Source organism: Gallus gallus, chromosome 3, assembly GCF_016699485.2.
Source record: "Gallus gallus isolate bGalGal1 chromosome 3, bGalGal1.mat.broiler.GRCg7b, whole genome shotgun sequence".
Classification (NCBI taxonomy): Eukaryota; Metazoa; Chordata; class Aves; order Galliformes; family Phasianidae; genus Gallus; species Gallus gallus.
Window position 1 is genome coordinate 40,336,358 of NC_052534.1, and position 13,057 is coordinate 40,349,414.

Genomic DNA, 13,057 nt, shown 5'->3' on the forward strand with positions numbered 1-13,057 from the left:
CCCTTTTTATAGTCCTATATAGATATTAAGAATGGTGGTTAAGGTTCTGGGACTACTCTCCAAAACATTGTTTGGAGTAAATGTTTAGGAAAATAGGATAAAAAAATAGGATCTTTCTCTGTATGTTCCCTTTACTGCTGTACCTTCTCAGCTTTACCTTCACCTCAGTGTCTCCAGTGCTGACCTTACCTCTTGTCTCCACTAATGTAGCTGTTTATATTATAACAGCATGCACTCTGCGCTCTCTGAAGCCATCATAAACTACTTACTTGTGATTTATGTTTACAAGTCTTAATGTGATCATGAGGCACAGAGGAACAGTTGTTTTGTTGTTGTTTTTTTTTTGTGTGTGTGTGTGTGTGTGTGTTTAGGAAGTATATGTTGGCAAGGAGACTCTCTGCACTATCGATGGCCTTCATTTCAACAGCACCTATAATGCAAGAGTCAAAGCTTTTAACTCATCAGGAGTTGGCCCATACAGCAAGACAGTTATTTTACAAACATCAGATGGTGAGTTTGATGGTGAATATAACCTGCATGCACATGACTGATGTTGTCAAGTGTCAGTGCCAATACCACACACAGCTGTGGGTGTATTCTGATGGCTGCTGTGGTGCACTTGGGCTGCACTGAGCCTGCCTTTTCTGGGGGAACAACCTCGACCTAAATCCACTAATGATAACAGTCAGGTAGCCCATTTCTTTACACCTTTGGGGATTTTCCATTGTTGGTAATACTTCAGGTTTCAAATAAGTGCAATTTTAGTTTTGGGATCTAATTAAGTTTTTTATTTGTTTTGTCATACAGAGGCCATTAGGCACTAGATATCCGTATGCCACTCTGTCTCTACTTCTCCATAAATTTTTGGAATTTATTTTTTTCCTCACTTGCTGCTTCAATTTCACAGCAAGGTTTGATAAGACAGAGATGGGAATTCATGCTTGTTCCTCTGTAATTATAGTTGACATCCATGCGGGCATTACACAAGTTCATCTTCAGTAATGATACCGTAATGAATTGGGAAGTACGTGCTGTCCTCACTTGCACTTTTATGCTGTGTTGCCAAAATAGGCCAGTATAAAATTTTTATACTTTAAGAGCCTTTTCTGGTTGGATTTCTTTTTCCCCCCTTTGATAAACTGATGAAATCTGTCCTAACCACGGTGGGCACATTGGTCCTCCATTTCCATTAGAGGCAATCCTGAACCAATTCACATCTGCGAATGGCTTCTACATTATAAAGAAGCCTTTGTTTCCTCAATGACTTTCTTTGTTACTGTGTAGGAACAGAAAATCACTGCCCTTAGAAACCTACACTCCGATATACAGGCACAGATGGCATAAGACACATGAGTAGTTTAGACTTCATAGCACCTTCAAGACAAACGGACTGAAAAACGCCTTTCAGGTATTACTGGGCTATGCAGACTGCATGAAGCATTCTTTCCTTTCTCTTTCACTCACCAAAAGGCAGCCTGAGCTGGGTCACGGTGCAAAGCAATCTTGTGTAACTGCCTTTTTTACGTCCCTGTTATTCCAGAGTGCGATGGGGTCTTTAGGAAGTCCCAGTCTCATCCTCCTAGTGAAAGTAAAGTGGCTGATGGGTCCCATTCTGCTGTAATCTTGCCTCTCCTTTTCCCTCGCACAGTGGCATGGTTCACTTTCGACCCCTCCTCGGCTCACAGGGACATCGTGCTGTCGAACGACAACCAGACCGCCACCTGCAGCAGTTACGATGACCGCGTTGTCCTTGGCACGGCCGCCTTCTCCAAGGGTGTGCATTACTGGGAGTTGCATGTAGACCGGTATGACAACCATCCCGATCCAGCCTTTGGCATTGCCAGGATTAATGTTGTCAAGGACATGATGCTAGGCAAGGACGACAAGGCATGGGCCATGTACGTTGACAACAACCGCAGCTGGTTCATGCACTGCAATTCTCACACCAACCGGTAAGCACTGTCTGCATGTTTCTATCTTTACTGATTGCTTTTGTTGCTTGTCATCAGAAGAAGGGATCTCAGCAAGCCGTAGTCCATCTCCTTGCCAAATAGAGTTATTTTATTCCTAACAGAAGTCTGCATCACCTGTTCTTAAAAATCACCAGTGACGGCAATGGCATCTTCTCCCCTAGCAATCTATATCTGTGTATGTTATCCTCTCTTAGCAGATTTTTCCTGAGATCTAGCCTGAATCTCCCCTGCTTTGTTTAAACCCATGGTTACATGTCCTACCTGCACTGTCGGTAGATAGGAGTGCCAGTCACAGATGCAGGATTTATTTCACTGCTGGAGGAATGCAGGGAGAAATGTGATCCATTCTCTTCCTTAGGAGTACTTCTGGCTATGGGCTCATTAGGCAAACTCAGTGGTGATTGCTTGTCCAAAATGTAGGTGTTTGCGACTCCTGAAAGCTGACTAAGTGCTGTGCTGTAGGCCACACCAAGTGTGATGTGGACACAAGAGCTGTGAGGGCGAGGTGACTGCCTCCCTCGACTGAGTCATTGTATTCAAAGTCTTTGGAAGATGTCTCAACCAGTACAACCAATACTCACAAAGGAGGATTTGGGGATACCCCCAAGCCATCGTTACCAAACCTCATTTTCTCTCACGACTGAAAGAGAGGATCTGCATGCTCCATGCAGTAGAGTGGTGGGAATAGATCTAGCTGAAGCTGGCTCCAGGGCTGATTCCATCAGCGACATTGCACATTAGCATGGATTTGGTGCTGTGCTGACATGGAGGTATGGCTCTTAATGCTTGCAGTAGCTAACTCTGTGTAGTGCTGATTGTGTCTTCCTTGACGGGATGCTGCCCCCTGTAGAGGAGATACGATCAGCTATGCATGAGGCCCCCTGGGGTACTACCAGTGCAGGAATGCACTGCTCACTCTCTGTGCCCAGAGGGAGGGTCAGGCCCTAGTTGAAGGTCAGCTGTGTGTTACAGGGACTGAGGCCCTTGAGAAGAACTCAGATAAAGAGTGAGATTCAGGATTCTAAATCCCACGTGTATTTTGGGTAACAGTGTATTTGTTATTTATTTATTTTGCTATTTAAAGTATTTATACCTTCTTTACCGTGATGGGAGATGGATGTACAAAGTGACTGACCGAGGATATGCAGCAGGTCTTTGGCAGACTGGGAATCAGTTTTGGTTTAGCTTTCCACTGTCTGTCCCTGCAAGTTTTCCATACTCATGAGCTCAGACGTTGTTTCTGTCATATCACATAATTAAAAGGGAAGTTTGCAGTGCTTTTTAAAATGCTCAAATGCTTGTGTTATCTTCTTAGAGAGCGAAGTTCATGCCAGCATTCATGGTATCCTAAAGCTGCTTGTAACGTCTCCTGTTGAGTAGTCACTCATACTCTAAAACATACTTGTATTTTAAGTGAGTGTAATTGTTTGAAGCAGTTTGGTTTTGTTACAGACGGGTGGAAGAACTTTGTAGCTGGACACAAAGCTATCTGAAGTAAAGGTGAATATTTTCATTGGCTCCAAAGGCCTTAGATCATGTCCTAAGTAGATATAGAAACCATGTCCTGAGTAAACATACAGTCAAATAGCATCAGAATAATGAATATGTCCAAAGGTTCTCTGTTCCTTTAATTTCTTGATTTGATTTGATTTGATTTAGGGTGGAAGTAATGTTAAGCTGTGTTAATTTTAATGCTCCGCGAAACAGCTTATGTTTTCTGGAAAAAAGCTGGCAAACACTGTGTGTGCTGCTGTCCCAGAAACCTATTTTATGGATTTGGTCACAGACGTGCTCCTTCCCACAAGCAACACAGGAGCCAAGCAAAAGCTTTCCTTCTGAGAAGCACAAACAGTGGAAGTACTTTGAATTTCCAATAATCCTGCTTAAACAGGAGAACAGAATACTTTTTTTTACCTGTTTTTACCAGAGAAAACACAAAGATTTTGCAGGCACATCCAAGGAATGGGCTGACCAATGGATTATCCTTTCAAGTGAAATACACTGACAAAGGGCATGTAGTCTCATGGAATCACATGCGCTTCAATGAAATTAGGTCTAAGCATTATATTTTTAACTGTGACAGTCAAGTAGGTCAGTTTTTTAACTCGTTAGCTGTGGTAGTCTTGTGAAAACAGTTGTTGCTGCCGTGTCATTTTCCCACTGGAGACAAGGGCATGAGAGCACACTGTCGCAGTCCAAAGAAAATTTCTTGCCAGCTTTTAGCCTCTCAGGTGCTCCTGTATTGGAAGCTATATCTTAGTAATCATTTCATCCATTCAAATCTGCTCAGAATTAAATTAGAGTGATAAATAAATGACTAGCTTCAGGGATAAGCTGAGGAGCTTGAAAGACCTAGACATGGGGCCTGCCAGGTTTAGGGTACTTTCCTGTTCTTTTCACTCACAACATGCACCATGGGACCTGTCTACATCCTTAAAAACTGACAGCCTGGGCTTGTCTTCAGCAATGTTAGAAAGAAAGGCATGGGCAGATGAATCTAATGCTATCAAACCCAGAGAGACCTTTGAAAATAGGTTGAGCAAACGCCAATTCAGAAGACAGCTCAGGGACATAGCTCTGTGAGGCACCTTTAAGCCTTGTTGCTCCTGGAATCAGCTCACACCAGAGACATGTGCCCATTGCTCAGAGGCACTCATGGCAGTACTTGTTCCTCATACTGTTCCCAAAAGCAGGAGTATCTTGTGCTGTAGGCAATACGCTAGCCACTGCATTGTTACGTGAAGAAAGTGATTGAAATCACACTGGAATGTTTCATGTTCTATGCTTCAAGACATGGAAAGTCAAAATCTAGAGCTAATCTTTAAGCTCCCTGCTTGAAGAGAGTCTCCTTACTAACTGTGGAGGTCTCAAGGCCAAGTTCTCATCAAACAAAAGTTTTTGATGAGATTGACTGAAATTGACTGAAAGAGACTGTAGATGTGGCAAAGCTGGTAAGTTCCTGCAAAGTTCATGATATAAATGCTGTTAGTTCGGAGTTAAACTAATTTTTTGGCATATTAAACAGTGTTCATATATTAAGATTGATTTTCTTCAGTGATAGTGAAGCTTACTGCTGTTCTTAATTCCTCAAGCCATTTCAGTCCAGCTTTGGAAACTGCCCAAAATGCTGCTGAAACCATCTTGGGAAGATGAGACTCCACTGCAACAGTCAGTTGCACTTTTCAGGGCAGCCAAATCGGTGTATCTGTACTCAGGCCTTCCAGCCTTCCACACAGCGGCACAGTCAGTACTGAGCCTTGTGCACAGCAATGAATGTTTGTCAGACTGTGTGAAAAGATGTGTGAGAATTGAGACTTACTTGGAATAATGAAAGAGTGGTGCGTGTCTTCAAAAATGGATTGTCATTGAAGAAGCATTGTAGCAGGTGGCTGTGCTTTTCCCTTACACAGCCTGCAGCCTCAACGACCATTAAACAGTTTAAAAAGGCACTGCAGTGAGGACTCAGCTCTTGGAGGTGCTGACACAGGCTGGGCCGTGTGCCCTGCCAGCAGCAGCTCCACTCCAGCACAGCATCCTCTGTGGGCTGCAGAGAAGTCACTCAATGTCACCGTGTAGCACATGGCTAATTAGCCCACTAGAAGCAAATTAGTTTATTATATTGGAAAGAGCATCGTCATCTCAAAAAGGCAAAGCTGTTTCCCCAGGAGAATCAATTGCATTTAGAAAGATGTCATAAAATCTATTTTAAAACACTGCATGAGATAAAACATGGTGCACTACAATCAGAGCTGTTCCCTACCAGAGGAAAAAATAACGGATCCCACTTGTAGATGGCTCTGAATTGTGGTGCTGCCACTTCCCACAGAACCATTATGACTTTTATGATTGAGAGCTTTCAGTACAAGCATCCTAGATACCTAAGATCCTGAGGATGGGTAAGTGCCCTAACTTTTGGTGGAAAATAGTATGTTTACAGTTGTGGAGAGGAGCTCAAAGATAAACGTGTTAATGCTTATAGCACCAGAAATAAATTTAAAGGAGATTTAAAGGATTACATATCTGAGAGCCTAACTGGTGATACCCAACTGCTTTGTTATTGTTCGAAGAGCTTTAAATAGAGACATCAGCACAGTATTGCCATCACTATCATGGATAAAGCTCTGGTTACCTTTGAAGAAATAGCATGCGCCACATTTAGTCTAAAGGAAACCTGTTTGTGACACCTAGTGGACACGATGAAAATTTCTTACCCTTCACCATGTTTCTAGTTGTATTTTAATTTTTTTTCTTGATACGTGCCAACCCTTATGATAAATGTTATGTTAAAACTGCATTTATCTTGTGAATTTCATGTGCCCGAGGGCAGCTTGTGGTACAAAAGACAATCGCTTCCTTTCCTGATGCAAATGACTTGAAATCTGATTTAGCCTGAACAAATTGTGTCAGGCTGTAAATCCATCGCAGAGCCCCTGTGACATTAGCAAAGCAGTGGTGCCTGTGGCCAATCTGCATATGTAGCAGATTTCTTGCTCAACGCTCTTTAAAGCACTATTGGATTTGACTAACCCCCAAATCAAAGTGTGTTAATGTCAAATCGTTCATGCATGTAATGGCTGGGTCTGCCCTGGCAAGCTCTGACACCATGGTAGCTCTCAGCAGCTGCTCCTGACACAGCCAATTAGCACCAATGTTAATAGCTGTGCCCCAGCTCTTGAAGCAGCTTGGTCACAGACCTGCACTTGTCCCTAACCAGCTCCACCTTCCTCCACAAAACTAGTGCCTGTGGACCTATGCGGGCTCCCCGGACCCTGGGAAATTGGGTCCCCTTAGAGACTGCCAAGGTGAGCCTCTAGCTGCCAGCAGGTAGAGTGATTCAAATGAGTGCAAAGGACGCAAGCGTTCTGCTTTTGCATTTGCTGCTGTGTATCAGTGCTCTATGGCAGGGGCACTCTCAGGAGCTGTGCCTCCAGAAGTCCTGCCTTGCACCCTCAGCAATGGACTCATTCGCTCATCTGCCCATTTCTTGTCAGCCTCGGGGATTTAGGCACCATTTTCACCTCTTAGCTTACAGCTGGAGGAGAGATAGACCCCATTTCTCTTCATGACACCCCTTTTAAGCTCTGATGAACCTGGTACATCTGTTTTGGGTAAAGGTATGACATGGTCACAGCCAAAGTGTTGCGGGGATAAGTATTGTGCTGTGCTGCTCCATTCTCCCCTTGCTTTGTGAGAACACACATCCTATAGAGAACAGCAGCGGCGCAGCACTCTTCCTTCGCTAAACCCCTTTGTGTGCATTTGTGCCTTAGGACTGAAGGAGGAGTTTGTAAAGGTGCCACCGTTGGTGTCCTCCTGGATCTAAATAAGCACAACCTGACTTTCTACATAAACGGGCAGCAGCAAGGGCCTCCAGCTTTTGAAAACGTAGAGGGTGTCTTTATGCCTGCACTAAGCCTCAATCGAAATGTTCAGGTGAGTCTTCTGTAGTTCAATGCAACCTACTCTGTTCAGGTAAAGGGGGCCATGTGACCCTGGCCATTTCTGCTGTGACTGATAGCGTCACAGGCAGGTAGTCAGTGTGGGTATTGGCTCTTCCCTTCTCAGACTGACACCCAGGCTACCAACGCTTTCTTGAAAACTGAATTCAGCCTTCTGTCTTGCCTTACAGATGTGAAGGGTAGTGTTGTAAAGACAAGTCAGCATGCCTGCATCCGATAATGCCTTCGTCATTCTGCTGCAATGCTCCACTTAGAAAGCAGCAGTGCTAAGGCTTCCTCTTCCAGTTTGACAAAAACAACACGAGGATGGGAATTCCTCTTAGATCTTATGTTGAGAGATGAGTAGCATTGGCAACAGACAGAAATGCCAGCAGCATAGCAGTAAGTTGAGCAAAGTCAACATAGGTCAGAGGATTAGTCCAGTAGAGAAGACCCAGTAAGCACATCACTGGTGAATTTCAGAGGCTGCTCTGTATTCTCAAGAGGATTTTCTCTTGGAGAAACACTTTAAATGTTGTGCTTTTTTAACTTCAAAACCGCTGCATATGGCTGAAACGAGAGGTAATGCAACAACAGGAGTGGTACTGAGGGATATGGTTAGTGGGCATGGAGGGAGTGGGCTGACAGTTGAACTGGATGATCTTAGTGGTCTTTTCCAACATTTATTATTCTATGGAGAACCAGAGCCTCTACCTATGGAAAGAACCAGAAGCCTGAGGATGGTGGCATCTAAATCTTTCAGGAAGGTTTCATAGCTTTATTTTATTCAATGCACAGAAGTGGAAGACACGGGCACTTCCCTGCTATTTTCAGCAATGTTTTTCAATTGCAGCTTACCTTCAATACCTACTTGTAAGCACTTGGCAAACAGTTCTTTCCATGATCAAATTAAAGCAAGGCATGGCCAACAAGGTGTGAGGGGGAAGCTATGAATTTGACTTGCTATTGAATGGTGCTCTGGAATGTCTGTGTGGGAACTCTGAACTTGCAGAAATACTATTGGGTTGTAGAAGGAGCTGTGAACTGCCCTGCCAGGACAACAAAGAAAGGATTTTTATATATTTAGTACACTGTCTCAACAGTGTGATTGTTTTCTACTACTCTAGAGCCCCTCACACAAAGACCGTCCACCTTGGGTTTAGGAGCACTGTTGGAGATCTATAACTAGTAGTTTAATTTGGGAAGAGGTGTTGGCACTTGGCTTCTAGACCCCAAGATGCTTAGCACAGAGGGGTTCCTGGTAATTTTAGGGGCTCAGTATCACCCCATAAATATTGTTGATGACTTAAGCCTGGATCAGAAGCTCCACAGCCCCTCCCTTGTCATTTACTTACTCTGGGCCTTCACAGATGCTTTCTGCATGAGACATCCCAGTTTTGATAGTCAGTGTTATTTCTTCTTTGCGCAGGTGACACTGCACACAGGACTGGAGGTTCCCCAATGTGTAAAGCAGCCAAAGTTGCCCAGCAACTAACGATGCTCCTGCCTGACCCTGTGCTGGATTCTGTAAGCTGTCTCAGTGTGATTTTGGCACAATTCAGTAAGTCAGTAAAAAAAGCACTCTCTTCCCTAACGTGGAATGTTCTACACCATTTTGCTCACTGAGCACTCTGCTGGTTACAGCTAGCCCACTCCATCTTTAGTTTAACAAGCCATAGCAAGCATACCCACAGAACTGGCACTGGATTACAGATGGGTACCTGAACATATCTGCACTGCACTGCATACATGTGCTCACACACACATACACATATATATATTTATAAGGTGAAAAAGTTAAATGAGTTTATTTTCTCTCTCGTGGCTGGATTCGAGCTCAAAAGATATTATGGATGCTGGAAAACACAGGCAAGACTAGGACTGGGGAACAATGGCTGTTGGAACAATTTACCAGTTGGTGAACGGGATTCCTTTGCTTTCTGCAGTCCTTAATTGAAGACAGCATGTGTTCTGGCAACTGAAGTGGAAGCTGTGTGCTCAGTTAAAGAATTTGCGGGCAAGATTCTGTTCTCTGTTACATCCAAGGGCTCAAATGATGCTTAACTATTCGTTCTGGCTCCAGATTACAATAAGCTCTGAATTACGTTCCCCTCAAATTCAGTGGCAGAACTTGCACTTATCTTCAACAAGAATAAGAACGGTTTCCAAACGCTGTTGTGTAATAGTTGTGCTTATTTGAGCTTACAGCATGGTTTGTGCAGAATTCAGGCATGGGAAGTGGAGAGAGAAATATTTCTGATACATTTTCATGTCTCTTACTTAACTGTGACTGTGGGGACTATTCATAGGGAAGATCCAATAGTGATTATCAGCACAACTCTTGAAAATGAAGCAAGAGGGATCTTTCTGAATTTAATTGATAAGAGTTTTATTTAAATATGATACGTGCAAAGTATCCCACATAGAGAAATGCTGCTTTCCAGCCTTGATCCCAATATGTCCTAGGCAGCTGTAGTTCCAATGTAGCTTTGAGATCAAAAGCCTTAATTTTCTATTAGGTTAGGATCATGTAACTAATGTCTTGATCTTCATGAAGCACTTGAACAGGAGAGATTTCTAAGATTAATGCTAAATCAATTCTTAAGAATTTTTCTGGAGTGGGATGTAAATTCTTTGCAAGACTTGGCTCTGTCTTGCATCTCCCATGAAAGCAAGAGGCCGTGTCAGGTGCTGTCCATGACAACGTGAATCTGACCACCAGGGAAGTTCCCAGCACAGAACAGAGCTCCCACCTGCGTGCTGCTGTCCAGAAACACATTGATTTGCGTCTGTGTTTCTTTTCCTCTGAAGCAAGTTAACGTATGCGACTGCGTGTATAGAGGTGACGCATAAGAACAAGATGCAGCAGACTGTGTGTGTGAGCCCATGACATTCTGGGCTTTGTTATTTCAATTCTACGTAAGTGTGGTGATATCAAACACAAAAAGCACCAACTCTCACATCCTAGTGATGTATTACATCCTCTGTTTAATGCTGCTTATACAGATTTTCCTCTCCAAGCATACATATACGCACATGCATATCGTTCTCAGCCAAGTAGGTATGAAGCCTGAAAAAGTGTATTCTAATACCAACGCAGCTTACTGCCTCGCATTACGCTATGGCCACAGGATCGCCAGCTCAGGCCTCTCTCAGAGCAGCCAACTGCAGGTGCATGTTCAGTCCCTGGCACATGGCTCAGGTGGCACGGAGTGCTGGAGGGTTGCACTGCGACACAGCAGCCAGCACCTTGCTGGCAGCGTCCCCCTTGCAGCCACTGCGAGGAGGAAATGGCAACCCAACCTGCGGTAGTTACAGGTGATTTCACAGGTGAATCACAGCCTGCCACCAGTGCCTGTACCTGGCTGGTATCTCACAGCCACCTCTCCTGCAGAACAGCAGTGCGCCTTCAGTGATGTCAAGACTGAGATAGGAAACAAAACCAACAACAGGAAAATATAACCTTAGCTGTTAAGTGGGAAAGCAACTATACAACTATACTTTCTTCAGTCTGAAATGGATCGTATTGGTAAACTTTTAGATGTAACTGTGCTACACTCATCTTCACTTCTTAAAGGATAGCAGAGTCCAACTGTGTTTTAATTTTCAGTTTCATTTATTGCCATTTGAACTCGTGCAGGATTTTCTAATTTAGTGGGTCTGCTTTAACCTACCTCAGCTCAAATGCTCCTGGACCCCAGACTTCTTCCTGAGCGTGCTCATTGTAAACCTGTCTTCAGTGAACGCAAGAGCTGTAATCACAGCATTGGCTTCAAGTATTGCCAGTCAGAGCAGTGTGTGGGAATACTGTACATAGGCTGCACATAGATTTTTATATTGGGAAACATCCTGTGATAATTTTAATACAGAAGACACTCCACTTTCACTTTTCTTATTAAAAGCAACAACCAGGTGTTGCTTGTTTGGGGACTCAACTTCTGTCCTTACTCCCGAATTCCATGAAGGAAATTCAAATGAATTTAGGCCTTTCCACTCTTCAACCACCGCCAGGCATTTAAAATTAACTCAGAATGGGTTTTAGAAGTGTTTGCAGTACTTGGTTTTGGTTATCATGGATGCTTTGGTATTGGTTCCTAGTGTTGTACCTTGGGGAGAATGCAACGAGTGATACAGGTTACTGTGTTTTAATGCAAATATGGACAGTAGGTGGGGACATACTTCAGATCTGTAGAGAAGCACAGAGAAGCTTATTTGTTATTCTAACATCTGTACAAGTGAGGTACGGACTAACTAACTGCCATTACGGTCTCTCTGTAACCTAGTGGAGATGCAAATAAAATAAGAGGAATACAGTTAGAAGTAGGTATCCTGCATTAGCAACATCAGGTCTGAATCTAAACAGAATGGACCATATGTTGGTTGTGTACACATTCAAGGACTTGGATTTGACATGATCCATAGCAATAAACCAAGTAACCCCCATACAGTGCAGTCTCATTGACTTCAGCTGGATGAATTTTGGTAGCGTAACAGAGTAAATGCTTAAGTAGTTAGAATTCTGCTAGCAAACTCATTACTCTACGTGTACTTATGCAGAGCATCCAGATGGCAGCAGAAGCCATCTGAACATAGACCAGAGCAGAGCTTTCCTTTTGCAGAATAGCATTGGATGGGGACAAGGTTGGTACTTACTTTCACCTCTCTGCTCGGGCTGGAGATAGCCTGTTTTTCTGCAAGTTAACTCTCCCATTTGGTTATAAGCCCAGCTGTCTGCATGTTCTTCATCTACAGCATCACTTTTGCCAGCTTTTGTTTCCTCCAAATCTCTTCTTTGGAAGGGAGCCAGCCTTTAGTAGTATGGTCCTTGCAGAAATTGTGTTACTAACTATCCAGACTGCTTCCCAGGCACCTGGAAAAGCACAGAGATGCCTTTCACGGGATGCATCTGCTCCTGGAGCACAGCTCGATCCTTGTAAACGGGGGAGCAGAGCCTTCTGAGCTGGGATGAATCTTGTCCCACATGGTGCAGAACCCACACAAGGCACCTGTAAACTTAATGTTTAGAAAAGAAACACGTACTCCTCTAATAAGCACAATGAAGCCTGGACTTCTGCATATGTCAGTTTGGAGCATCTGCATCTGTCTAAATAAGTAGAGTAGGCAAGCTTTCTGTCCTTCAGAGCAACAAGGGATGCTTAGTTTTCCTCTATCCATGTGAACCCAAACATCATCCTTTGTGAACCTTTGTCCCGGCTCTTTCCTCTGCAAATTCCCCTATTAATTTCAGTGGGACCAAATAGAAGAACTGTGCCATCCAGGGTACTGTCAAACTCCCAAGGTTTGCAGTGCTGCACCATTTCCTACACTCGCGTTTCCTTCATCAACACAAAAAACAACTCCCACGAAGATATCTTACTGAGAGGTAACGTCAACATGAGCACAGGCCTAGGTGATTCTCCCTTACCTCTTCTGAGGTTGAAAGGTGTGCACTGTAAAACAAACGTCAGTTGGGATGGTAGAAAACTGTGATGTATCTTGAATTTGGAAAGCAATTTGGCTTCTAAAACAAGGAAGACAGGCAAATGGCTCAGTCGTGTCCCATACTTGCCCTACAGTGGAGACGCAGAGTAAAATACATTGGACTAAATTGAAAAAACAAAAAGCACAAGGTAACATATATGAGAA

General features: G+C 43.6%; 1 protein-coding gene across 4 annotated transcripts in view; it reads left to right on the plus strand.

The window, feature by feature from the left end:
• TRIM67 (tripartite motif containing 67) overlaps positions 1–13,028 on the plus strand; it is a 36,820-nt gene extending 23,792 nt beyond the window's left edge. For all 4 annotated transcript variants that reach the window (XM_025149193.3, XM_015284378.4, XM_025149194.3 and 1 more), the window contains exons 7-10: positions 372–510; positions 1,649–1,952; positions 7,244–7,406; positions 8,841–13,028. In XM_025149193.3, the coding sequence (XP_025004961.1) occupies positions 372–510; positions 1,649–1,952; positions 7,244–7,406; positions 8,841–8,906 (672 nt within the window). In that variant the 3' untranslated portion in view covers positions 8,907–13,028. The remainder of the gene's footprint in view (positions 1–371; positions 511–1,648; positions 1,953–7,243; positions 7,407–8,840) is intronic.
• The last annotated feature ends 29 nt before the right edge of the window (positions 13,029–13,057 follow it).